Genomic DNA, 27,059 nt, shown 5'->3' on the forward strand with positions numbered 1-27,059 from the left:
ATATGACACATGATGTTATACTCTGCATGTCACAGTGAACAGTGTCTTTAGTGACTCTACCACAAATGAAGTATTTTTCTACTGAGCCCAGTGAGAAGGATTTTCTGACCAATGCTCGGAGTTACTCCACTGACCTCAGAGAGACTAGTGGTGAATGGGCAGAAGCAAAATCACCACTGAAGTAAATTTTGAATTCTTTAAAAGTTTGGAAAACATCAGGACTGTTGGACATAAGGACCTGCCAGGGGAAAGCCTCACTATACTCAGACTTCTGGTAGTGTCAAGGCAGACAAATCAAGCACACCTCAACCCTTTTAAATAGTTTGAAACTGTACAGCTTTAATATCTCTGCTCAGGTCAGAAAGCCAAGACTAACAGATGTAGTTACAGGAGGATTCTCTGAGCGTCTATCAGACGGCAGCCAGGTTGTTCGTAGCTAGTCTTGATTTGTCAGGGCTGCAGATGTGAAAAGGTCCAGTCAACACCTCGGGATCTCAGGGGTGTCTGGTAGAACAGAAATTGCTCTAAGTGGATTCACATGTGTCCATTTAACACACACATACACATAGGTTTTTGTGTACAGTGAAACTTGCGGATATGTACACATTATGCATAAAGTGGATAAAGAACGAGAAAAACCTCAAAGGGCAACGAATGAATATCAGTGTATATGCAAGGACGTTTTATAACGTCTTCAGTGACTCTACAGGCAGTTTTCCAAAGTCTGTGTCCGAGTAGTAAACCATTATGATGTCATAGTGATGTCATCAGGGTTGTCTCACATTGGTCATAGAGACATTGTTAGAAGAAAATCTGTGTCTCAAACTTGGGCGTGGCATAAGCATAGATGGTCTAATGAAAGATGCTATTGAGTACCATTATGGGCAGGGTTAGACAGTGCACATACTTAAAAACTGTACTTAAGTGTTATTATTGTTTTAAACATATGACTTTTACTCTGCTACATTTAAAAGACAAAAGCTCCTTCATACATGCACTGCAAACCTGAAATTATTGCAACATTACCTGGAGGAGCTGTAGAGCACAAGTCCACATCAGTTGGATCGGACATCGAGCAAACTTTGCCAAGTACAAAGGGTCATTTACACAAAGATGGCACCTAAAATGTTTAATTGAAGAAATTACGAGATTTGTGAATTTCTGTCAGTAAGGACCAGGGCCAAAATCATTAGCCAAATTCAAATGATGGCATGAGGCTCCGGATCGATGAGATTGATGAGACCAATGAAATCAACGTTTTATCTTGTGGATTTTTGCTCAAAGTGAGCAACACAGTTCATCTACACACACTCCCCATACTGCGCTGACACAGACCTGGTTGAAAATCGGCAAAATATCCCTTTAAGTATTTTTAAAAGTAAGTACTTCAGTACATAAAAGAGTTGTGTATGAGTTGGGGAACGTAAGATCCAGTATTTTTTTCAGTTTGACCCATACTGGGTACTTAAAGTCAGCCTCTGCTGTTTTCATTTTCAGCATCGTATTCTTTTTTAGATCTGTAACTACGAAGTCCCTCAACTTAACTCAAGTAAGTGCTGAATGTCTGGGGTCCCCTTCGATAGTGAGGGACCTTTCTCAGAATATGCATTCCCATCATGATTTAAGCAGGCTACATATATTCAGGTCAAACTCCCAGTTGTTACAAGCTATGGTTGAAGGTCTCAGCATTTGTGAAAAGGTTTAAAGGACAAAGCAAAATACATGTTATATGAAGATGTACTAGATAGAATATTGTACGATAAAAATAAATCAAATAAAAGAAAACGACAAGTTTTCAGAACCAGCTGCCTTAGTTACCAGGTAACTAAGGTAAGAAACTCAACTCTTACCAGGCTGTGAAGCAAATATTGCACACTGTTCTGAACTTGATATTTATCTGGATCAAAGTAAAAATAAATGTTGTTGTGATGGCACACAAGTTTTATAACACTTTCATGCAATGGCATAATGTGGTGGATCTCAAAATTGCAGGATTTCTTGTCAGGTCTGCCTCCTTGGATGAAGTGACTCGGTGCCCTTGACAAGGGACACTTATCCCAAATTGCCTCAGCCAGCTGAATAAATGACTGAAACTTTAAGAGTGAGCGGTGAAAATGACTCCGCTAAGTGTGTCCATTCAGCATGTGAGTGATGATGGAAAATAAAAAGGCATCGCTATGAGGAAAATGACTTCATACATTCCAAAAGACAAGTTTACATTTAATTATATTCCTGGCAATATTTATTCACAGTAGTGTTCATGTCACTTTGTATAAAGGTTTCACCTCATGATTTATCTAAAAGAATAAAAGCATGAAGATATACATGTGGAGTAGATCACCCTGGAATGAAGGATGAAATGTGTTAAAATGCCATATGTTGGTGTTCTGTCCAACAAAAATAAAAGCCAGTCACAACTTTATTTTGCTAAAATAAGTATTCTGGAATGAGTCATTTCTGAATGCTTATCAGACCATGCTACAATTAAAAGCAGACACAGCTTGTTTTGTTTTGAAAAACAAAAGGCAGAATCCAATTCAGTCCAGACAAAGTGTTTTATAAGCCTTTATTTTACATGGTGACATCTTAAACTATGTCTTTTGGCCAGGGCCGTAGCCAAGATACAAGACATACTGAGGTCACAAGTCTCCCCCACCACATTAAAGCCTTTACTTCCATTATTTTATTTATCAACAGTACCATTTCAATACATCTAGTCTGCAAACTAACTTCAATGAAATACCCACCATGCAAGTATAATTAGAGAGAGTAAATTCCAACCATGTTACTAAAACCCACAAATTTACCAAACAAACAGGGACAAGACCTTGTGTAGAGCAGGCGCAGAGCAATCCGCAAAGACTTCAGCCAAGCTTCAGAGCACTGCTTATCATGGCCTTTAGGGCACACACAGGCGAGGGAAGTGGTGAGAGAGCAGCTCTGGCCCTCCCTCATCACCACCACTGAGCCCTTAAGCTGGGGCACTTAACCCCAAAATGCTCCTGTGGAGCTGCTTGTTGGCCAACAGTTCAGAGTGGGGCTGTGCTGGGTAGCTTCTAGGTGTGCGTTGTAAAGTTTTCATCCTAGTTAGGCCAAATGTTAGCTTTATTTGCATACAATCAGCATAGAAAAAATGTTAATTGATGGCTGTTTCTTTCAATACTGTCAATATTAGAGGTTTGTTCATCAAGATAAGCAGCTGACAGTAGGAAGGTCTCCTGTTAAACCTTAAACAAAGAAAAACATTGTAGGCTGTAGGCTGTTCTCATCTGCTGTTTAAATGTATTCCTATGAAAAGTAATGCATCAGAAGTTGTATATTACCCACATAAATGTAAAACTGGGATTATGAAACAATTGCACTGATGGGAGAGAAGAAGGAAGTAGTGTAAAGCACAAAAGTCCGTGTGAGCAAGCAAGCTGGGTCATCGGTTGGTTCAAACAAACACAGGACTTTCCCCAGGAGAAGCATGTTCCTGTCCCATATGAAACCTTGCGAATTTGGAGTTATTTCAAGTAATGCTTCCACATTAGGTTAAGTATGCAACTTGAAGCCTCGCCATGTTTCTTTTCCTAAACCTAACCTATGTAACTTAACTTTCCTAAACCTAACCTATTCTTGTCCTAAATTCAACTTAACCAGTAGGTGCACCAATTCACTAGATATCACACATTTTTTGAGGATATGTTGGGAAAACATGATGCAAGTATTGTTTTTTCATGTATAATGTTACTAGTACTGCTATTCCAACCTGTGGAACTGAAAACTACTTTTACTAAAAATCATATTTGATGATTTTATGTAACAAATAAGTTGAATGACTGATGATGGTCCCACATGGTGGGATTATGCTGCACATGGTTATATTTGGGCAACAAAAGCACATGGCAACCAATTCTGGGAATGGTTACAAAAGCACAAGATGGCATGAATGGTTAAGATTAGGGGAAGGAGGCACATAGTAAAGTGTAGAAAAAACCCCATCACATTCAGACAGGAAGTGCCCACCCTACAGGGACCTACATGCTCCTTATATTACATAATTTCCAGCAGGGTTTCAACCTGACGCCATCGAGTGGCCTGTCATGCGGATGTGACAAGTCTGTCTGGCCACATTCTCAACTGACGTTGACCATCCTTGTTTCATGCTACCCTAGCAGGTGCCATTGGGCCGCGTTCTCAGCTAACAACAGTCAGTAGTGTATAATTTGAATATCAAAAGTGGCTTTTGGCACTGGGTTCCTACGCTGGAAGTGCTGCAAAAGCAGCAGTGTTTGACCACTTCGAAATGACAACGGGCTGGGAGTTTTGACCTCTCGAAACATTGTGGAGCAGTATTTTCTTGAGTTGGTCCTGAGGACACACTTGAATAAAAATTTAACTTTAGACTGTATACAACAAAATTCCACAGGACACCCTCACATGTTTTGTTATCAGAAAACCTAGTTTTGCTTTGATTCCAATGAAGAGGTTTCTTTTTAGTGCATTATGTAAGGACTCATTAGCAATGGATGTTCTCTAAAACCTGACTAGGACTGGTTTGTGTGGGTGTGGTTCCACTCCATTTGAGCTGGACACACAAAACAACACTTATGTCCAGCTGAAATGGTGGTGTGTGGATGCATAAAGCAAAACAACCTATGTACCATCAACATGGAGACTAGTCAACACATATATGTCACATGGCTTGATTGATATGTATTATAAATCTCTCAAAATTAAATGTTTGGCCACAATGACAAATGGTTGTGTGGCAGGCAGTGGTTTCACATGTTTATATACTGTATGTGGGTGGGTCAGAGCCACCATGGAATGTTCCTCAAATCAGTCCTTCCTTAATGAATGCAATGATATGTTTGGGGAACTGCGCAGTATGTTAAGTATACACAGTCTGTATTTAAATGGTTCAAACATGCATAACAAACAGAATAGTCTTACAAAATAAACTGATTCTGAGTTGCATCAGGGGTACATAACACATACCGACAGACTAAACATACATGGCAGCTGGAGTATCAAAGACACAATAATCTGGCTTTCATTTGCATTTGGGAGCAGAGTTTTTGTGATCCTTCATATGAGACACATGGCTACAATTTTACACACTAAATAGCCACTGTCATACAGCAGGCTTCCTGTTTCTCTTCACCTGGCATGCTCTGAACAGCTGACCTGGTTGTGTTGTCTAACACAACACAGAGGCCCTCCATTGTCCGTTAAACTGCATGCTCTGCTGCTTTTCGTCTACTCTCTTAATAGACACACACATACACAACACACACACACATAAAGGCCCAATACCATCTCTAATCTTTATCCCTACCCCTTGTTTTGAGTACCCCTTTGCCCCTTGGAACAGAGTTATAAGGAGCAGTGGCTGAAATCTTTACACATTAATGTTCATTGGCTCTGGTAGGATGAATAGTCATCTGTATGTGTTTTCCCTCAATCTTGAACCCCCCTCCCCCCCCACTGTTCTCCTCTTTCCATATATCTATTGTAATGACTATAGTACAAATTCTGAGAATCAATAAGATGCCTCTCTGTTCTGTTTCTGCCTCGTGTGATATGCTCCCTTTCATTTCCTGGCTGTCATCAAAGTCTCCCTACGTTTGTTTTCCTTCGCCTCGGATGTGGAGCAGCAGAGCTATTATCTTTTTATGGTCTATGTGTGTGTATGCACTCGTGTGTGGGAGAGTTCAAAAGCAATATCATTGCAAAGCCATTACATGGACACTGATGATGGCAGAAATATTGATTTTTTTATCAACAGCTAGAAGAAATGGAATTTGCATTGCCCTCTGGGTTGGGGCAAAAAACAGCACAAAGTAAATCAGCATCCTCACACTCAGGCTCTAATCTCCTCACTGTGGCCTAATTGAAAGTGACACATTGCTGCTAATCAATACACAAACCCATTGTTGCCATGGTTACATCCTCAATGAACTGTCTCTGTTCCTATTGGTGCCACAGACGGTAAATGATACAATGAAAGATTTTGTCTGCTGGAGTCACACAGTTTGCGTTTGTAGCATTATGTAACCAGGTGGTCAATAGTGCATAGCAATGATATTTTTTATCGAAACACATGATCTGCATGGTAAAGCATTCAAGACCACTTTGTGGTTTTCGCCATGCATCCAATCTGACTTTCCTGCACTTTTTCAGCAGCAGAGATCTCTTGGCTGAGTTGATGTGAGCTTGGATTGGCCTCCTCTGGTGTGACACATCACGGGGTTGGCCAGGGGTAACCGTGACATAACACAGCTCATTGTATGAGGAATGGCATGCAACAACAGTAGACCGACGCACAGTCCTGAATAGTACTTCAAAGGCAGTAGGGTTCAGCACCGCAAGGTATTTCATTGTAACTCTACCACACTGCGGAGGAGAGGAATTTGGTTGCTAGAATCCTCCACGGCAGCAGGAATTGGGCAAACCTGCAGGGGCTCTCACGTCAAATTCCCACTCGGCCTGTTACAGTTAGCCAGAAAGCATTCCCGCAATTCTTACATAACACTGTGTGTGTGCTTGCTGAACCATCACCTGGACTTGGCTGGTGTTGGGAAGTGGGTTTGGACCAAAAGTCAGGCAAGTCACCGCTCAAAAAAGATGGAGAAAATGGATTTGCTGTAGTATTCTGCCAATATTCCCAACACATTACAGTTCTTTTAGTTTGTCATTCCAGCAGCAAATATTCCTCTCGTGCTCTTTTAACCCTGTCTCTCATTTCATATCCATTTATTTTCTCTTCATTCCTCTACTCCCTATCCTTCTTCTCCTGCTACCGACAAAAGTTCACAAGGAAATTCCACTTCTCAATAACATTACTTTTGTTTTCATTATACGCACATTCATTTTCCCGCTTTCTCTCCTTCATGCTCCTGCCTCTTCTATGTGCTCGACAGTTGAGAAGTGAAGATGTGGGCTCTCTCAAACCCAAGTTTGTTCTATTTATACTGTGCAGTTAGCGGTTAGCTCTGCGTTCAGAGCTCCAGGCCTTTCAGATCCATGGAGGGACGGCCTAATCCACCCACTTTCCCCAAAGCCAAGCACTTCCAGGCCAGCAGGACCGCCCAGTCATGTCCCAGCCCACTGGCCAAAATCCTGACCACATGCAGCTGAGATGATGGAGAGATGGAGCGCATGGAAGAAACGGACAGGAGGCAGAGTCTCTTGACAAGCATGTACTGTATGAAGTGTGTGAAAAACTTTAGGACAAATATCTGAAGTGATGTGTGCGTCCATTCCTTCTCCATGAGAATACATTCCCAAACATCTTTTCTATTTTCAGAAAAATGTACACAAACATCTGAGGGGTTGAGGAAGGAGAAAATAATGACTCAAAAAAAATGTTTGGCGGTTATTTAAACAGATGGCTCAAGATGAATTCCAATGGTCTAAAGTAAGAGTCAAGAGAGATTTGTTGGGCTGCAATCAATGAAAACTCTTGACATAATGTCCATTATGCAACAATGGCCTAACCCCCCCCCCCCCCTTTGCTAAAAATGTCAAGCATGAGAGTTGCTTTAAAAGGAAAAGGTATGCATCAAATTTTCCAGACAAATGGATCACATGACATGCGTGCAGCAATTTTGGAAGTGCTTTGATGAGTTTTTATGACAGCAGAAAATATGAGTCGAGATAATCCTCAAGAGCAAGGAATAGGCTGAGTTAGTCAAAGCAAATATACTGAATGAAATGCTGTTTTAAAATGGACTGTGAATTTTGATAATATTGTGACATCGAAAAACTGCCAAAAAATGTTTCTTCATGAGGATATTTGACAATTTTCAACCAGCTTTGTGTCACATTAAAGTGGGTAGTATATGTAAATTAACAATGGTAAACTTATTTTCTTGTAGCTGTTGTTCGAACTACAGATTCCCCATTTTGTATGCCGTTGTAACAATGGCCAGAAATTAACAAATAATATAGAAGTGGATCGAGAGAGAAGCCCCACCATCTCTCACTCTCTCTCTGTCTCTCTCTCAAATTCGCACCAAATTCAGATCAAATGTTAAAACTCGGCAGTGCTGTATTGTCTATTTATCACTTAGACTGTATTCAGAAACATATTTTAGTGTACTGTTTGTCTTTAATACAAGAGTTTGTAAAAATAAGAGGATGCCATACTGTTTCCTGTATTGTGAAAAACGGGGTTTGAAAAAGATTGGATTGAAGGGTAAAACTGAGCAGCACTTATCAAATATGAACCCAAATTCTGTTGCTGTGTTGACTTTTTCCATGTTTATAGAAACATATTTTAGTGAACCATTTAGGCTAACTGTATTTTAGCACACCATTGAGGCTCACTGTAATACAAGATCGTTTGTCACTAACTGATTACCATATTGTTTTTGGAGGACCAACTTGCATTACACCACCCACCAGCATGAGTGTTTACAGACAAATCCCAATGTTAGTTAACAATGACTTTTTAATAACTACCAAAACACCCCCCCCCCCCCCATGTCAGGTATGTCAAATGAAATGCTGCGGCAAATGTTGCCTCCACAGGTTAGTTTTTAGTCACCTAAAGGAATTTAATATCAGTTCACGCATATGTTATATTTATAAGATTTTTGCCGATTTAACTTACTGTCACACAACCTTTTCCGACTGGGAAATGAAACCATTATCTAAAAGCCACCAGATTCCATTGACAAAAATAGTAATTTTACTTTGCAGAAACACAGGAGTTGCTGATCTGCTGCTGCCTCAATCAGTCAGTGTGCAAGGCTTAGCAGTGGAAAAAAAACATACATTTAAACTAATATTTATTTATATTTATTATAGCAACATAAAAAATGACAGCAGAAACATTAAGTCGGACCACCGTGTTTAACAATATATCTTACAATTACAGCTGAAAATAACAACAAAAATAAACAAGTTTGCTGATTTCACATATCTCCGCAATTGAAATCCATTGCCAGTCTACCTGGAAGTCATTGTTGTATGACATCACTATGATTCAGTTTATTGGTCTGGTGAGGCGCAGTGCATTGTGGTAGTTGTAGGTTTTCTACCTCTTGAGCAAGAACAAATGCCATTTTATGAAGACCTTTCCAGCAGTGAAATGCTTCTTTAAGTTCAACCATTTCTTTTTGCATTCACTTTTTTATTTCATCTTTCACTCAGTAGCCACAATAATAAACAAGTGCTTGGCAAAGGCTTTTTCATCTTATGGAACGCTGTCCCGTATAAAATCAGGCTTTCTCTTTCTACTCTGGGTTGTATTTTACACTCAGATTGCCTCATGGAAAGAGCGCATGATATTCTGCCTGAAGTGAAACAGAACTCATTTTGAGTGTAGCAAACAAAGCACTGAAAACATTCCTAAACAAATCATCCAAAAGCATATACTTCTCCTTTTCATATTCACTTGACTGTTCTTCTCACTGACAGAAAAACAAACATGCTGACGGATCACAAAAAAAAGCTAAATGTCACCCTGTCCATGACTTCTTGCTCATCCCCAAATCCATCCCACAATATTGCTGGTCTTTGACTGTTGGAAATTCATATACAGTATTTCAGGAATGCAGACTGAAGTCTGATATGCCTGGGCCTAGCTAGCATAACAGAGGGCAGAAGCCTCAGAGAATAACACATAACCAAAGCCCTAAAGAATTCCCTTGGACACAGAGACTGACCAGAAAACTGTGCCCTGGAGGGGAAGGCAGGAGAGCTGCTGAAACCCCAGACTTAAATAGCATGGACTCCGCTGCTGGTGACTGCCTGAGATAGACACTCAGCACTGGTTAGTGCTGCTTTTGGCCATAACTGAAATTAGATTAAAATATATATTTACAATGTACTTATACCGAAAGGGATAATGAAAATATTGCACTGTAAATAAGATGTGCGGTTTAGTCTGGAAGACATTTTGTCAGAAAAGCTCCAATAATCAATATTTTGTGTTACGATGAAAGATATGATTGTGTCACAAGGGGAATCCCTTGTGGTGATAAGCCAGCAAACAATAATCATCAACTCTGTAGTTCCCCTCAGCTCCTCAGTCCATTTTGGCATCTCTCAGCTCATTGTTTTCATTTTGCAGCCATCTCAACATTACTGTTTTAGCTCAGTCTCACAAGTCTCATCAGACTTGTTTTCAGACACAGTAGGCAATGAAAATCTTTACATTTACCAAACAAATATTCAGCATTGTTATTATTATTGTGGGAGGATACCTTAATTTAATTTAATTGATTTATAGGTATAGTCAGCAACATTGTTCCTTGGGAGTTTGTAAACACAACTGTCAAATTTGGTATCTCCTCCTGGACGCGTCGCCACCAGAAGCGCACGCCCACTGCCTGTGACAGGAGTTGCGAGAACACACCCACCCAGCTAGCAGATATCAAACAGCTTGAAACTATGGATGCACGATGTAGCACTGGATTGACAGTTTCAAACATAAATGCAAAACTTTACACAACTACAGCTGACACTGAGTCTTGGACGATCAGCTTACAACTTTGTGTCAGTTGTAGTTGTGTAAATTTGGGCATTTATGTTTGAAACTGTCTCCAATGATCAGCTTACAATGTCAGCTTGGGAATGCTACTGTAAACGCTGCGACGACTGAAAATGATTCAAAGCTCACACTCTGCACCATCTGAATTGTCAAGCCTACCTATGGCCTACTTACACTTCTTGTATCGACATTGCAACCTAACTAGGAATATTCCATTTGTCATAATGGAAAAGCCTTGCAGCCTTCTCACTTAATACTGGGCTAATTTCAATTTTTTTTTTTCATTAGTCACTAAGATACAAAAAACATAGGGTCAAGGTCGAATAATACCAAAGTTACCCTTTAAAAAGTAATAATCTCTCAGTCTCTTCTTATTTATTTTAGAATTACAATGTTGTAATTTAATATGACATGAGAACTTGTTATGCTCTCTCAGCTACCCGAAAAGAGATTTTTTTTTTTTCAGTTTTAGCTACATAATTTACATCACTACTCCTTTGCTGTGCATGTAAACAATTAAAGTTAAAACAGAAATTTTATTTTGAAAAAACTGAACGGGATCATCACCAAATTACAGTTTGATGTGTTTTGAAAACTCTCCATGCACTTGCAGTCATAATAGACTTTTTATGTATTGATAAGGTATAGGTAAGTGTGGGCACTGGTGCTTTAAAAGTTATAGCTTGCTCTATGTTTGTACGATTTTAAGACCGGTGGTGACGTGCCAAAAATAGGATACGTACACCCTACACGCCAACTTACATGAATAGGTCAGTACATGGGCTGACCTCCTTTCACCGCTGCTACCACAACAGTTATTCACTCTGAAAATAACTCTCTTACCGTCATTCCTCATCTGACTCGAGCACTCAGTCACTTTGCAAATGCACTGGTGTTAAAAATTAACCTTTCCCAGGCTGACTCAATTTAGCTGTGTAAATGTGGTGCATGCAGATGGTACTGCAGCCATCTCCCATGCAGTAGAGATATTTAAAAACTCAAAATGACCAAAGGTGGGGTGACATGTTTTTGATGGTACCATTGTTGTTTTTTTTTTTTTTTTTTTGCTAAACATGGTTGCCAGTGTTCAAAACATGATTTTCCATTTATCATTGTAAGCATATGTGTATGCATATTTCCTATATGATGATGACACTCAGTGGCTTACTGTATAAGCAAGGTACCATAGCAGCAGAAGCTTGTCTCTAATCGTCTCCTTGGTTAGCAGAGCATCTTGGCATTCTACCGCTAAGCCTCTGTGGCCACCCTCAGACAGAACTGGGACGACACACACACACATACGCAAACACGCACAGTCACAGAGCAACATATCATGCTATGGAATCTATCTAACCTCAACCGCTAAGCCGCAGAGAAGCAGCTACTTAACTGAAGCATCATCTTCCCCTACTCTGTAATAATGGCCTGGCCAAATCCAAACCATTCTGTTTGAAAGCAATGCCAAGATGCTTTCTTAAGGGATTGATTAGCCAGGAGCTGTGGAGGGTGCAGTGTTTACAGCTCGACAGAATGGCTTTTTTGTTCACATTTACAGTTTATACCCATGCATTCATATACTGTACATGATTGCACACAGAGATGCAGAAAAACACAGATACTTGCAGGCACTGCTGGTGTACAGTTTGGGCTTAGTTGGCAGGCTACTGTTGGTGCTGTAAGCAAGTAGTAGCAAGTACTTTTAAAGGGACAGTTCACCCTAAAATCAAAGGTAAATGCTTTTCCTCTTGCTTTTAGTGCTGTTTATCAGTCAAGATTGTTTTGGTGTGAGTTGTTGAATGTTCAAAATATCGGTGGTAGAGATGACTGCATTCTCTTGAATTGGTGGAGCTAGATGACACACGGCTTGTGGTGCTCAAAGCACAAAAAAATACATTTTAAGAAATCTGTAGCATTGCCTCTTTCCAGAAAGCATGACCCAGTTACTCAAGATAATCCATAGACCTTATTGTGAGCCCTTTCATGTAGGAACTTCCTACTGAATTACACTCACCAACAGTATCACCAAGCAGAGGGCTACATCTACTGCTAGCTAATGTTACAGCCCATGCAGAGAGGATGCCATCGCACTGTCATGAGCACTCTGTGGCGGTATGATGCGCACAAAGCACTGGCTGTTTCTGACACAGTGGGCAACAACCAAGGTATAAAGAACAAGTAAGTTCTGATAAATATGTAAGTAAGGATAGTTAGGAGGAAGGGTGGATGGGTCAAACAAACTCAGAAATTGACATGCTGTCCCTGAACGTTCAAAACTGATGCAGGAGGTTACCTAGTGCATCATATTTTGACATTTGGATCCACTATCACAATGGCAGTATTTGATGAGTTGGGCTGAGAATTTTTGTTTCTCGTCCATGAATAGACACATACTTCTGTCTGTGCTGTGATGCAGTTGGTGGGTGTAAAAAGAAGAAAAACATTTTGCAAACTCCCACCAGAACAGTCTACATTGATAAACAGCAAAACAGGTAAGAGGAAAAATATGTATTTCTGATTCTAATGTGAACTGTTACCTTAATGCACTGATCTACCTCAGTGCATTTATCCAGTTGGGCTCGATTTTGTAACGAGGAAGATGAGATGGAAAAATGTGTTAAATGTAGTTCAAAGGTGATTGGGTGGGCTAATGTGATGGCGGCATATGTGACATCTGTACAGAAAAAACTAATGTTCCTTCCTCTGCCTTCTTTTCTGTTTGTGTCATTTCCAGATCTTCACTGCGTGACACAAGTACACTTTGGCACACTGCAACATGTTCCATCCCCTTGCACATGCTCTGAAGTGGGTACCAGGTCATCTTGCAAACATGCAAACAAAATCACAACCACAAACTAAACCAGTAAGTCTGTCAGGAGAGCACTGCACACACTCCCAGCCGGGCTGAAATCCTCTGACTCTGAGCACACCTTTTGATAAACTGCCAGGCCAATGCTAAGAGACAAAGGTATCAAATGCTGGCAGAGATGACTGAAAAAACAGGTTTATGTCTTTGCTGTTGGAGCATTACTTGTTATTGCCTTTAAGGTTCTACAAGTTTAGAAATGTATTTGGTTGAAGCAAGTAGCCTCAACCTTTATCAGTATCAACAGTCTGTACCTCACTCCTTTCAGAGTCGATGAAGCATGTATTTGTGTGTGTGAGTGTGTGTGTGTGTGTGCAAGCATGTGTGCACATGTCAGTATGTGTAATCATCATGCACAGTGACAATTTCAATGTGGCAATTACTTTTTATTGTCACCTGATCTTCCTGTGAACCCAATACAGGAAATAAAGAAGATGAAAGAGAAAGAAAGAGTCAGAATTATGGGGACTCATTAACAACAAGATGGGAAATTGCTTTTAATTCCTTTGCTTTGCCAAAAGGAAAGAATCCAGTGAGGTTTGCATGCATGCAAAACTTTGAACTGTTTCAGACAAAAAGAGAGTGTTAGCCACTTATTTGTTGAGGGTAAAAATGTCTTGCATGCAGATTTAAAGTCCTTTTCCGTGCCTCGGCCTCATGCACTACAGTTGGTTGCCTCCTCTGGGGTGAAACCACAGCTATGTCAGCTCCAGCTAAAGACAACACATGGACCAAAACAGGATATTAAAAAAAAGTTCACAGCTCCCTAACAAGCCCAGTCCAGCCCTTGGTTGATGTTTACTGTGTGCACTTCTCTGTCAAGGAAACAGATTTAACTACACAGTGTAATTGTTTTGTAGAAAGTGGACGTGGCTGCTTGCTTCTTGGACCTTGGGAGCACTTTTTTAAAAGGCAGCATTTTGTATGCTCATATCATGTGATATAATCTACATATATGTGAAAGGTAATGTTAACATAGGGTTCTTTTACTAACATCACTGCGCAGTATTCCAGATGGCATACTGTCACCAGCTCCAGAGTCAACAAGTTCAAGAAATACTCTGTTTGGTCCCAGTGGGACGCATGCGGTTTATACTGTGGAGCTGGTCAAGATAATGGGCTGGATTCTCTTGTCAACATATGACATAGGCGCTAACGCTTCCAGTTGCCTCTCTGCCAGCTCTGCTAAATTTGTGCTAAATTTAGGATCTTATGTCTATTTTGTAAGTGGTTCTTTTTGGGGTTGGCTTTGGATGGTGGTGGTGTGGGACTGAGAGTCACTCAGCAGGATGAGGACATCAGCTCACCAGGTGTAACAGCCAGATTTGTAGTATTACTGCGAAGCCAAATAGTGCCATAGGGTGTTTTCTTCTTTTTGTTTTGTTGAGATGTGCTAGAGTTGAGCGCACAGTTCTGCTACACTACTCCGACCAACATCCACATTAGAGGACTCTCAACAGTTACGGGTTAAGTACAGGTTGTACGCTGTCTTTGTTCTATTGCTCATGTATGATTAGATGATCTGGAACTGTAATATCCTTTGATTTACTTGAAACTGGGCTAAACCCTAGACAGCGCCACTGAATCAGGAGGCTCTTTCCCTATATGAGGATCCAATAGAGCAGAGGACTTTGCCAATGGAAGGAGAGGAGGCACTTTACAGTGAATAAGGACTGGTGTGATGCTGGGAATGTGAGGAGCTGTCCCATTCCTGCTGTGGGAATGTGGGGTGCTGTCCTTTTCCTGCTGTGGAAATATAAGGCCCGGTCCCATACCTGATGTGAACCATTGCTATAACATCAAGCCACACAGAAGTGGCCACAGAGATTTATAAACTAGCTTCCAAAGACAAATAAAAGGACTAAATTACAGTGCACAAGTTGAAGGAGCTGATGGGGTCATATTTAACTGGGGTTGTACTTTGTATAATTTCATTTGAAAATTAAATGATTGATCATATAGTGACTGCAATATTTTCTGAAAGACTTTCTATGTCAAGCTTACACATTATTGATGATATGCAGTAAAAGTACCTACATTAATATGCAAAATAAAAAATAAACAGACAGATATCATTGTTGAATAGATGTAATAACCAATTCAATGGAACTGAATGGCACATTTGACCTCTTTCAGATTATGTGGCATGGAAAACTTTTTTACCTTTGCTCTTTCTTGGTTACAAGGTGCTGCCAGTTGCAGCTTGAAAAGTCAGGTAATGCGATCAAACTGCTTTTTCTGCAGCAGTTCTATTCTCTGGGCTAATTTAGCAAAACGACCTACAGCACATTTGTCTTAACACGCAGCTGGTAATAGCTGGTGTGCAAATCAGATGTGTATCAACATGGTTTGCAACAAAACTGAACTGGAGCCCGTCACAACAGTTTTGTCAGTTTGTTCATACCGAGTTGCCCACAGGCTGTGGACCTCCAATATGGCTGCCAGCGGGTGTGCTACATTACCTGGAAGCCGTGTAAAAGTGTTTGAAGTTGTCTTACTGCTGCAGAGTTCCACTAAAACAGCTTTTGTTCAGCCATGCGTGCTGCTTAAACCAAGTGTTTGGGAGTGCTGCTACACGTGAACACCAATATGTCAGCAGCAATCCTCTGAAAGGCTGCACTGAGCTCCTGCCCCATTGCATAACACAAAATATCCCAAACATACACACAGTGTAACCTGAAGGAATGCAAGTCTGCATGTTAGATGATTTGGAACCCATGTGAAACACATCCTGTCCAGTTGCCATTGGTTATCCTCACATGGTCCTCTCATGAATGCTCATCTCTGTGTGAGTGGACAAACTGTTTACGTTGTCCTGATAAGTTATGCATGGAATTTTTACCAAATTTTTATAAGTAATAAAAAGGATTTACTTTGGGAACGACAAGTAGGCACTATAGGACACACAGGAAACAAAGATTTCATTTGGAGTATTTATGTTTTTTTTATTTGGAGAAGTTGTTTTTAAAAGGAGATTGAGAATTTATTAGTGTGGGCCAGCACATTTACAGCTCGCTCTGTTGGTCAGCCTGTCCACAAAAAAATTCCCCTCCCACAGGTTTTACCCCTTGGCATTAAGGTCAAATGTGTGTGAAGGTGTGTGTTTGTCATCATACCAATTCACTAAAAGGGGGAGACTTGCACAAGATTTTGTGGAAAGAATATTCATGAGCCAAAGGACAGCTGGCTAACTGCTGAAAAGAAATGAACAAAAATAAATAGATGCAAATCGAAATGACTTTATTTTAAAAATCTGTATAAAATTTGTCAGTGTAAAAGCAATCTGAAAATAAAAGTAACTTAATAAAAATAAACACAGAAACAAAATAAGTATGTAAAAAACAAATAAAGATGAATACAAACAATAATGAATCTAGTAACAAAATCAAAATAGTTTAAAATTTATGGTAAAAACCAAAGAGTTCATTTAACAAAGGAAAATGGAATTGAATAGAATTACCGTATAATCAAAATACCTAAATGCATCGTATTAAAACATCGATACAAAATGAAATTTTGAGTTTTGCCAAGTTTTTAATAATTTGATCACAAAAAAAAAAGTCAACTTTGCAGTTACAATGCCTGTTAAAGGGTTAAACAAGTTGAGAATCACTGATCTTTAATATCACAAAAAGGTGTACAACTTCTAAACTGATTTAATTAAAATGACAAAAGATACACAAATCTACAAACATTTATATACACACAAACCATTTTGCCACATCCCCTCTCAAAACTCATGAACTTGTTGTCGTAGGAAGGAAATACTGGACTCGTGACAAGTGTTTGTGACGTTGTGTTTTGTAAATACATGACCACATGAATGCGTTTGTGTATGTGGTTGCAGCTCTGTGAATTCACTCTTGTTTTTAGCTTGGGTAGTTTTGATTCTGACCTACATTTTACAGATAGATGTTGACAAGCTTTGTAATCTTCAATTCTTCCTTGTAACAGACACACACACATGCACACACACGCACATGCAAAACACACACACACACACAAACACGGCAGTCTGACAGTAACAGAGGCAACTGCACTCTTGTATAATGCCACACATTCTTAATAGCAAACTTGGTGTATGATTATCTACACATTTAAACCAAACTACCCGCTAAAAGCATCAGTGTGTATGGTATAATCATGCACAACACACACACACACACACACACACACACACACACACAACTCTTGAAAACAAGGAACCACACAAGAAGTAGTTTTTGTATGGCACGGAGGAATGCACTGGAACAAACATGATACATTCTTCAGAATGCCACCATGAAACCATGCAGCCTTCCTGGTACGCTGCCTAGTGTGCAGCACGAGAGTAGGCCTCCTGCTAGGCTATATTTGGGAGACATACAGGGTTCAGGTGAAATACCAGAAACAGAAATTGGAGACAGGGTCAAAGCCATTCCCCCACTGCCTCCTAAATACAAGACATATGTTTCTGTGTAAATCAGCTGATAAGAGAATTACTGTTCCTTATGAGTTTTTATGAGACGGAGCATGTTGTGCTTTTTCCCAGTAGATCCATGTACTTTTATATAACCTCTGCCAGTGTTGTTTGTAAGCCTCAGGCTGTCCAGGTAATATGAATTGATAAAAATCAAAGTGGCAAAGTCAAGTTGACCCACAACAATAAAATGTGCCTATAAAACTATGCATCAACAGGTGCAATATGATGTGTTTATATGTGTGTGTGAGTGCTGCATGCTGCATTCTGTCTCATTTCTTATTTAACACACCCTGGTGTCTTGGATCTTTCATTTTAATTTTTTTGTGACTTGTGATGAATCAAAGAAATGATGGTTAAATTCTATGGTTTGCAGGTTTGTTTTTGTTGTTTTTGCAACATTTACAATAACTACGTAGACAGTAAACAGCCAGTCGGTCAGTTTTTCAGTTTTTTCTACACCTATTCATATCAAGAGTAACTGCTCTCAGCCTAATGTGTGGGGAGTGCCAAGTTCTTAATACGCTTCTGTAAATATAACCACAGAATGAGTCACTGAACCCACAGTGACCTTTTGTCTTGAATACACAAACCACCTGCTTAGAAGAGAATAGCAAACAGCAGCAGAAAATAGAGCTGCTATGAATCTCTGTTTGATTTGATTGTAATACAACTAACAAAATTATTAACCCTCTGAGTCCCACCATTTTTGTCCTGGGGCAGGGCAGATCTTTTTGGGAGGACTGCAGGTCAATAGTATTTGCCACATAGAAGTTGTATATATCATCTGAACAGCAGGAAACCATAATATTAATTTGAGATGCAGTTTAGCCCTGTGTTAGGTTTTTCTTGTCATAAATATAGAATAAACATCTTGTTTTGGTTAAGTATTAAGTATTATTCAAACTATTAAAGTTTAGGGTGTTTTAGGGATTTCAGCATTATGATGTAAGTATAGACTGGCATTCCTATACCCAATTATGTAAGTTGTTGCAGCAATCTTTAGGCTGTCAGTTGTTTGATAGATTTAGTGCTAAATTTAAGCTTGAAAATTGATAAATGTGGTCAAAAATCCTTCCAAAGTACCACATTAAGCCACCAAGACCTCGAGGAAGAACATAGAAAATTACATGCTGTGATTTGGTTTCAAAAACTTTTGACATTTAGAGAATACTGTAAGATTTTTGTATTTCATTTAGTGCCATAAAATACCAGTGACTCTAGCTTCGAGGCCTCTGCCTGCTACATCCCCTGAGAGACATTAATGTTGGCCATGATGTCCAATGATCCTGTGGGTCTCTCTGGGTTAATCACATGCGCCCTCCTACACACATTCCTCCCTGTACATCTCTGATCTGGCTCTGACGCATATATTCAGGTGTTTGGGAAAGGGAGAAAGAGGCTAGATTGAAAGGTTATTTCACTCTGGTGAACCATCCTTAAAATAGACGATCTTTGTCAGTGGAGGCGGGGACCACCGTCACCTGGCAACCAACAAACTACAGAGAGCACGAAAGCACAGCGTTAGCAAGCCAGCTAACCAGCTCTGTGTGCATTAAATACTTTCCCTTTTTCGTTTAAAAAGAATGGTGAAACAGACGATACAGATATTTGGTCGCATTAGACCCACTAAGAAACCAACGGCGGTAAGTTGACAACTACAACCGCTTTTTTTTTTACACAGCTCATTTAACATCACTCAGTGGATATTAATTGCTAAACAATATGTTTTTAAGCTAACCTAGCTAGTGTTGGCGTTAGCTTATATTAACGATTCTGTTAATACATAGAGTGCCACACCACGCTTATTATCACAGTTAGTAATTAACTTTATATTTTATCATAAAATATCAAGTTTGAGTGACAGTACTACAGCTTTTTTCATGTGTTTTTTTTTCTTATAAGTTTTTCACAACGGATAGTTCGGCTTATCATAGCAGGGAAAGCAAAGGTGTAACTAATGACACTAAATATAGCCCAATAAATCATTCACCACATCAAGAATTTACAATAGAGCAACTGAGCCCTGGAGCAGGCACACCTGAATGGAATGCAATTGATCATTTAAATTATACACGTGCTTTTCTTGCCAATGACATGCAAAAAAATACCAAAACAAAAAAGTAGGGGCAGTTCCTTAATTACAAGAGGGGTGCAAAATTGGGGAGGCACTTCAGATATATATTTTTAAGCACTGGGATGGGGATTTATATTTTTTTGTTTTGGCTTGGGGAGGGACAGTCAACTTGATTGATTGATTGCAATGACTTAATGCTGCATTCAGGTGCTCCTTGGATGGTCACATTCCTGTTGGATGTTTCTCCAGCTTCAGGGTGTGTTCATGAACTTTTAATTAATAATGTGGAATAACGTGGGCGCTACAAAGAGAGTTGCATTTTAGTGCATCGAGCGTTTAATGACCAAGTGAACATTCATGTTGCTATCCAAATTTGCTTAAACAGCCTGCAGCTTTTAATTACAAAGTAATTCTGTCCCAGACTTGTTGCTGCACCAGTATGTTCCCTGAATCCATTTAAATAGTGCTTTACCTTTCTCATCAGAGTTGATGCTAATAAATAACTTTTTAAACAAATCTAGGTCACTCTACATGGACAACAACTAACGGTTACAACCTAATACCATGAACTGAGGGTTTTAACAGACCTTTAAAAGGTCTTAAAAATTTTCGGATAAATTCATTTATCAGAAAATAAGGCCTTAATTGGCAAAAAAAAAGTCTAAAAAGTAAAAAAAAGTTTTAGAAATACACATTGAATTGTAAGTTTTTAAAACATTTATAACATTTATTTAAAAATATACATAAAATTACCAAGTGCCAAAACGGTCAACTCTGATGCTCAGAGCAGAGTAGCCACTGTCTGCTAGCTAGCTGTCACTGTACCATGGATGACATTTTATAAAAATGGGCTATTTTACAGTCATTTTGTGGCATGGATGAAATTCATACAAGGCACTGCATACAAGGCTTGGTGTATTTTAAGCAAAAAGTTTTTCTGAACTTGACACTAAGGGATCAAGGCAGCAGAATCCCAGGTGCAAACGAGAAACACAAAATTGCCAAACGAATGGCAGATATTTCCAAAAAAAATCATGTTTTATGTCACAATAAACATTGGGCAAAACTGTTCCTAACTCTAAAAAAATAATTTTGGTTAATGCTTATTTTCCCCTTCAGTTTAGGTTATTGTAAAATTGGTCTTAAATTTCATTTTGAGTGCCACTGAAAAGAGTCTGAAAAAGTCCAAATCTAACTTGCCTTAAGCTGCAGGAACCCTGAAAATACATGTTGGCATTAGTAAATATGCAGTATGTAAAATAATAAAACGTAAATTAAAATCAACTAAAGATTAACTTTCGTCTGCCATTTCTCTGCGTAATATGACTTCAACTCAGCAACTTGAAAAATTTTCGCTGACTTCTGACGTTAACCTAGTGGAGAACTCTTATTTTTTTTAAAAAAATATTATTCGGACATCACATGAAAGCTGGGTATGCTACACACACGTGTACTGATGTTCGCCTCTTATCAGATGAGGGATCTCTTTATTGGATGCACATGTACAAAAAAGTCAGTTTCCATGAGAAACACCCCTGGCAGCACTCTACTTTCCTTAAAACCCACTTTATTGTCTGAGCACAGCTGATAAAAGAGATCATGAAATTACTTGGAGGGTTTCTGCGGCACTTCAGCTAGAGCTGACAATATCCAGCAAAATGAAATAAGCACAGCTACCTCCTTGGGGCTTTTGAAGCTTCTGCACATGTCCACGTGAACACAACAGAACAGTGGTAGTGCAGGTAGAGCGACAGTGAAAAACAATCATTTAGGTCTTATCTTTTATTCCTGAAACCCCGGGGAGTTGTAATTGCATCGCTGTCCATTGGAAACATATGCCAGAACATATGTCGAAGCTCAAACCCAGAGAACGGGGGGTATGTAGAATGACCCAGCCAGCCTCGCTTTAAATGTCCTCCAATGCTGGAGCTCAATCTATATTGGTTTAATGTTCCACATTTTTTTCTTGTCTCCCCTGAGGTGAAATTGCAGAGCTTGCCTACACTGTACACTGATTATGATTGCTTGTTCATTTCTGCTTCTTTCCACCGGATAAAATGCTTCATAAACTCCATCTTTTTATTTTGGGGCTTGCATGATCCAAACCACAAGAGGCCAAACTTATATTTTAGACCCAACATAATGTATTGGCTTTCTGTTTAAGTTGGGCTGTATGTATGGTACCACATTCCATAACAATATACAAGAGATAGAACAGACTGATCTGTCAAAACAGTAGATGAATGCCTCTCAGATACTCACCAAATGTTCTCTTGTGGTAAATTTCCAAACCCTCTCCAGTACATTTCCCTGTGATAATAAACAGAAGTGTGTAAGCCTTTTGCCACTGTAGGACTGACTCTCTCTGTTGTCTCTGGCTCCCTCAGGTGTACTCTGTGGACCATGAGGAGCAAACAGGTGCTTCTTTGGAGTTTGTGGTGCCCAGGGATTTGGCTGATGGCTTTGTTAATAACAAGAGGGAGAGCTACAAGTTCAGGTAGAGTGCTAGATATCTGTATTTGTATTTTTTTTTTCATTTGCCTCAGTTCATTTCCCAAATCAGCCAACTAATTTGGACCAGTTAAATTGGGGGTTTATTTGAATTCCATAAATAAAAAGTGTGTCCTTTTATGTCTCTCTCATTGACACTGCAGAGTAGTTTTTGGACTTACAGCCAGGGAAAGTTTTTATGTTAGCTGTAACAAATACCATAGACAGCATCTCTCTTTCCTGTGACCAGTCTCTCTTATGCCTTATACACAAAAGCAACTCTAATTTGTTTACAGAAATAGAAGTTAGATTAATAATAAACACAACAGCATGCTGTCTACATAAACTGTCTCTATAATACCAGTATCATCAGCTACAATCTTAAATGACTGCAGAACATCAAAACAATGACCATCTTTTGTGTTTGCTGAAAAATGGAAAAGCAAGAATCTTGCAGATGACAACTTCAGCTCTTGATTTCAGTATGCTTCAAGGGACACTTAAAAGAAATCCTCTTATCTTTAGTAATCTTTATCAGTCGAGATTGTTTTGGTGTGATTTGCAGGGTATTCGAGATATTGGCCGTAGAGATGTCTGCCCTCTCTCCATTTTAATGGAGCCAGAAGGTGCTCAAAGCACCACGCACAAAACAACAACAACAAAAAAAAAAAAACATTTGAAAAACTCAATAGCAATCTCTCTTTCCAAAACTCATGATAATCAACAGGCCTTGGTATGAGCAGTTTCATGTAGGAACTATTTTCTTTCTACCACTACTATTACTACTACAACTAACACCAGCCAACCGTATCACAGTGAGAAAGAGGCATGCATCCACTGCTAACACACCTCGCACCACTGAGCTCACTGTTTCAGCTCAGTCAAGGAGGACACCATTAATGTTTACATCTCACTCTGTCATGAGCATGGGCCTCTCGTCTGCTTTCTCCTGTGCAAGAAAAAAGCTGCAGGGTGTGATTCCATAGAAATAGTTCTACATGAAACTTCTCACAACAAGCTCTGATGATTATCTTGAGTAAATGGGTCATGGTTTCTGAAGAGAGACATCGCTGTTGAGTTTTTCAAAGGTATTGTTTTGGTGATTTGAGCACCAAAAGCAGAGTGCCATCAAGTTCAATGTTATTTTGGAGTGGCCAGACATCTTTAGGGCTGATATCTCCAACACTTGGAAAATCACACCAAAACAATCTAGACTGATAAAAAAGCTTCTACAGGTTAGAGGAAAAGCATGTATTTTGGCTTTTAGTTTGAACCATCCCTTTTAAGCACAATGAAATCAAGAGGTGAAGTGGTCATCTGCAAGGTTCTTGCCTTTCCCAGTTTCAGCAAACATAATGTAAGACTTTAGAGACTTGCTCTAAAAATATGAAGAAACTTCATGTTCACTTAGCTTTGAGCTTGCTTTATGCTTAAGAGTGACTTCAGAGTTTACAATAAATAGAGTTATCATAGGACATAGCTGAAGATGTCTTACCCAACAGAATTTACACTATCAGGGTTGCATAAGAACTTTCCCCATGAATAATTCATCCAGCAGTTCTGTCATTGCAGAGCCAGAACATCTGTTTAACGCTGGTGGTGAAAGCTGCAGCCTTATATACCCTCTGGGCAGGGCCCATGCCACGCTTCCAAGCTCTAAATTCACAGTTAGGGAGTCAGACAGCAGTGGACACTGAGAGCCTTTGAAAACCACAGAGTCTTATAATAGCCTGTGGAGGTTCCCTTGTGCCCTTATAGAAATAAAATTTCCACATTTAACAATCTTCCTGGGCGGATTCCTCTCACATCACTCGCATCTTTCTGTGGGATGAAACATGATGGGCTGAGACCGCTTCAGAAAACAGAATGAGTTAACTCCTCCTCCAGTTGGGAGGACTGCTTTTTGTGCTTATTCAGTGCTGCTGTGGGTAATTTTGTTGAGCTCTGGATGATTAAGATAAACCAGCAACAACATGATGGTTGTAAATTAAATAATTGATAGCTGTTTTGATCTCTTCTGTTCTGCCAAATATGTTCTCCTCACTTTTATCCAGGTTCAAAAAGGTGTTTGATCAAGCTGCAAAACAAGAAGACATATTTGAAGACATTGTCAGACCAGTTGCGGACAGGTAAAATCTTACTGACAGTGTGCTTCTCAAAATGACAAATGTCAATAAATGTTATTTGCACAGTCCACCTGTGCCCAGAGATGCTCATCTCTCCATGTTGTAGGTCAGCCCACACACGCTTTAGCCATCCTTGTTGACAGGAAGTCAGTAAAGCTCGGTTTTCTTTAAGATGGAAATAGAGGGTGTCTGTGAGTTTTGGCATGCTTTACATACTTAAACCACTAAGTGGACTGAACTGGCAGGCGAGATGGCACACTGTGCCATTGTGAGTGAGAACATTTTCAAGCCACAACATAGAACTGTACTGTAGCTGCTCGCTCGTTTCATTTGTCATGCACCAGGACCACATTGATTAGAGTAACCTATGAAAAAATCTGTCTCTCAAGGTCAACAGTACAGTTCATTTGTTAGTACTGCCCAATTTAATGGATGGATTCACCTGGGCCTGTTTTAAATGTAAAATGCCAAATAGATATGAAATAGTGATATGCCCAATACATCAGGCCAACTTGTAAAGTACAAGTGCATAAGCATGTACAATGAAGCTACTTTTTTATATCTATAAAGGTTATATTAAATGAATAGGTCATGACTAAATATGATCAACTGAAGGATTTCTCTCTTCATATTCTCACTTGACAAAAGTGTGAATATCAGAAGTTAAGGTCCACCTGCTTTGGAAAAAACTAAGATGGCTGGCCAGATGCTATACACTTGCACTTGTGGAAGGGGAAGCCTTATAGTTAGATACTAGCTGTAATTTTAAGGTTATGCATCCCAACCCAGAGTTTTCTAGATTCATATTTTAATATTCTTTTTTGACTTTAGAGATAGATCCTTACATTACAGAAAACATTACAGGAGGGAAACGCGATAACGGGGAAACAGACTTTAACACAACTGTATGTGCGCAATGCCTAGATTTTTGCCCCCTCTACACATTTGGATTACAAAATGGGTCTAAATCATTAAACTAAGGCCTGGCTAGCCAGCCTGCTCGAAAGTGCATTGAAAGGGAAAAAATACATGTTTAACGACAAATGGCTTGTGAATTATGATTACTTGTGCAAGTAATAATGGAAATGCATACAAAGCAAAGTGCGCTGTTCAGATTTGAAACAATGGAGATCAAGGGTGTTTAACAAGCAGAATGGTTAGCAGAGCAAGTATCATTAACAACATTTTATCTTACGGTTAATTTTGAAAATTTCACTTTTGCTCTGTATTTTTTTCGTTTGTAAGTCTTAAATTCCATTTAGGTTTTTAAAAGTCTTAAATTTAACTTTATTACGTCTATAAACACCCTGTTTACCTCTAAGATACCTTTACAAACAATTTTACTTCATTCCAAGAAAGGGGAACTCTTAGATTGTCTGTGAGACGTATACTATTGCCTTGACTTGGTGTTAAATCAGACTGACTTCCAAAAGAGACAGCAGCCAAGTGAAGAGGGAATTCACTTGGAATTTCCTGTGATCAAATGATGGTTGTGTTGTTGTTATGTGAGCGAGGCTCTTCCTCTCGTGCTTGTCCCTCAGTTTAGCCCTTCCACCTCTATTCCACTCCAGACTTCTTAGTCACAATAGGGGCTATTTGTGGAATCGCACAAGTGCTTTGCGTTATCTTTGCTATTAGAAGACACATAAACAGCATGGTGAGACGTCTGGATTGGCTGACTAAGGACTTGGATGTTTTTGACCTGACTCACACGGGTTCACTGACTTGGGTATTAGGTTTCCCTCCCGAGCCAGCTTTTTAACAGTTCACCCTTTGTTGTGGCAGATGGTCAACATCAAGTTAAAACGTTTCAGTCACAACCAGGTCTTGCCATATCAATTTGAGTTAGGCGTCTTTGATATGACTGTAACGTCTGCAACCCAGAGGACACTAGTCATCCTGTCTCGCCATGACCAATCTATATCTGCCCAATCAGACATTTCTAAGGCCACTGTCAGTTCCTTGCCCCCTCTGCAGGATGCCTGTTTACACACCGAATTCCACTTCCAAGTTTCAACCCTTCAAATTCAGTCTCACCGTACTGACAAAAAGAAAGGAGTGAAAAATGCTGCCTGTTCAGTCCCCATTTCCTACTGAAATATGTTGCCTTCAAACACAATCACAGGAATTGGCCAAGACTGAGACCTCATATCCTTATTACAAAACTATTGAAAGATACTGAAAGGCACTTTAGCCAGGAGCGACATAGACTAAGCTATGTGAAGCCCAGTTGGGGTGCTGATAACTATGTTGATATTGACATGGTCCCAGTTTCAGAAGCATGTCTGCTCACAGTAATCACAAACAGAATCAAATTTGGAATGACAGAATGTTTTTCCTAAAACCCCTGTAGTGAGGAAACATTTATTCAGGTTTAGTCGGGGAGTCACTTTGAATCGCAGCAGTTTCGCTGTCACCGCACTTAAACTCAGTTTCATGCACGCAGGCGCCTATCCTCTCAGCTAGCAATAACTGTCAGGTTGATGTTTGGGTTGGTACTCTGTCATACTTGGCACACATCACCTTTAGCCAAAAGCTCTAACTCGTTTACTTGCACA

General features: G+C 39.6%; 1 protein-coding gene across 1 annotated transcript in view; it reads left to right on the plus strand.

Moving 5' to 3' along the window:
* The first annotated feature begins 19,350 nt into the window (after positions 1-19,350).
* kif6 (kinesin family member 6) overlaps positions 19,351-27,059 on the plus strand; it is a 77,003-nt gene continuing 69,294 nt past the window's right edge. Inside the window, exons 1-3 of the mRNA XM_042501223.1 lie at positions 19,351-19,454; positions 22,273-22,382; positions 24,430-24,504. Coding sequence (XP_042357157.1) covers positions 19,395-19,454; positions 22,273-22,382; positions 24,430-24,504 — 245 coding nt within the window. The 5' untranslated portion in view covers positions 19,351-19,394. The remainder of the gene's footprint in view (positions 19,455-22,272; positions 22,383-24,429; positions 24,505-27,059) is intronic.

Source organism: Plectropomus leopardus, chromosome 14, assembly GCF_008729295.1.
Source record: "Plectropomus leopardus isolate mb chromosome 14, YSFRI_Pleo_2.0, whole genome shotgun sequence".
Lineage (NCBI taxonomy): Eukaryota > Metazoa > Chordata > Actinopteri > Perciformes > Serranidae > Plectropomus > Plectropomus leopardus.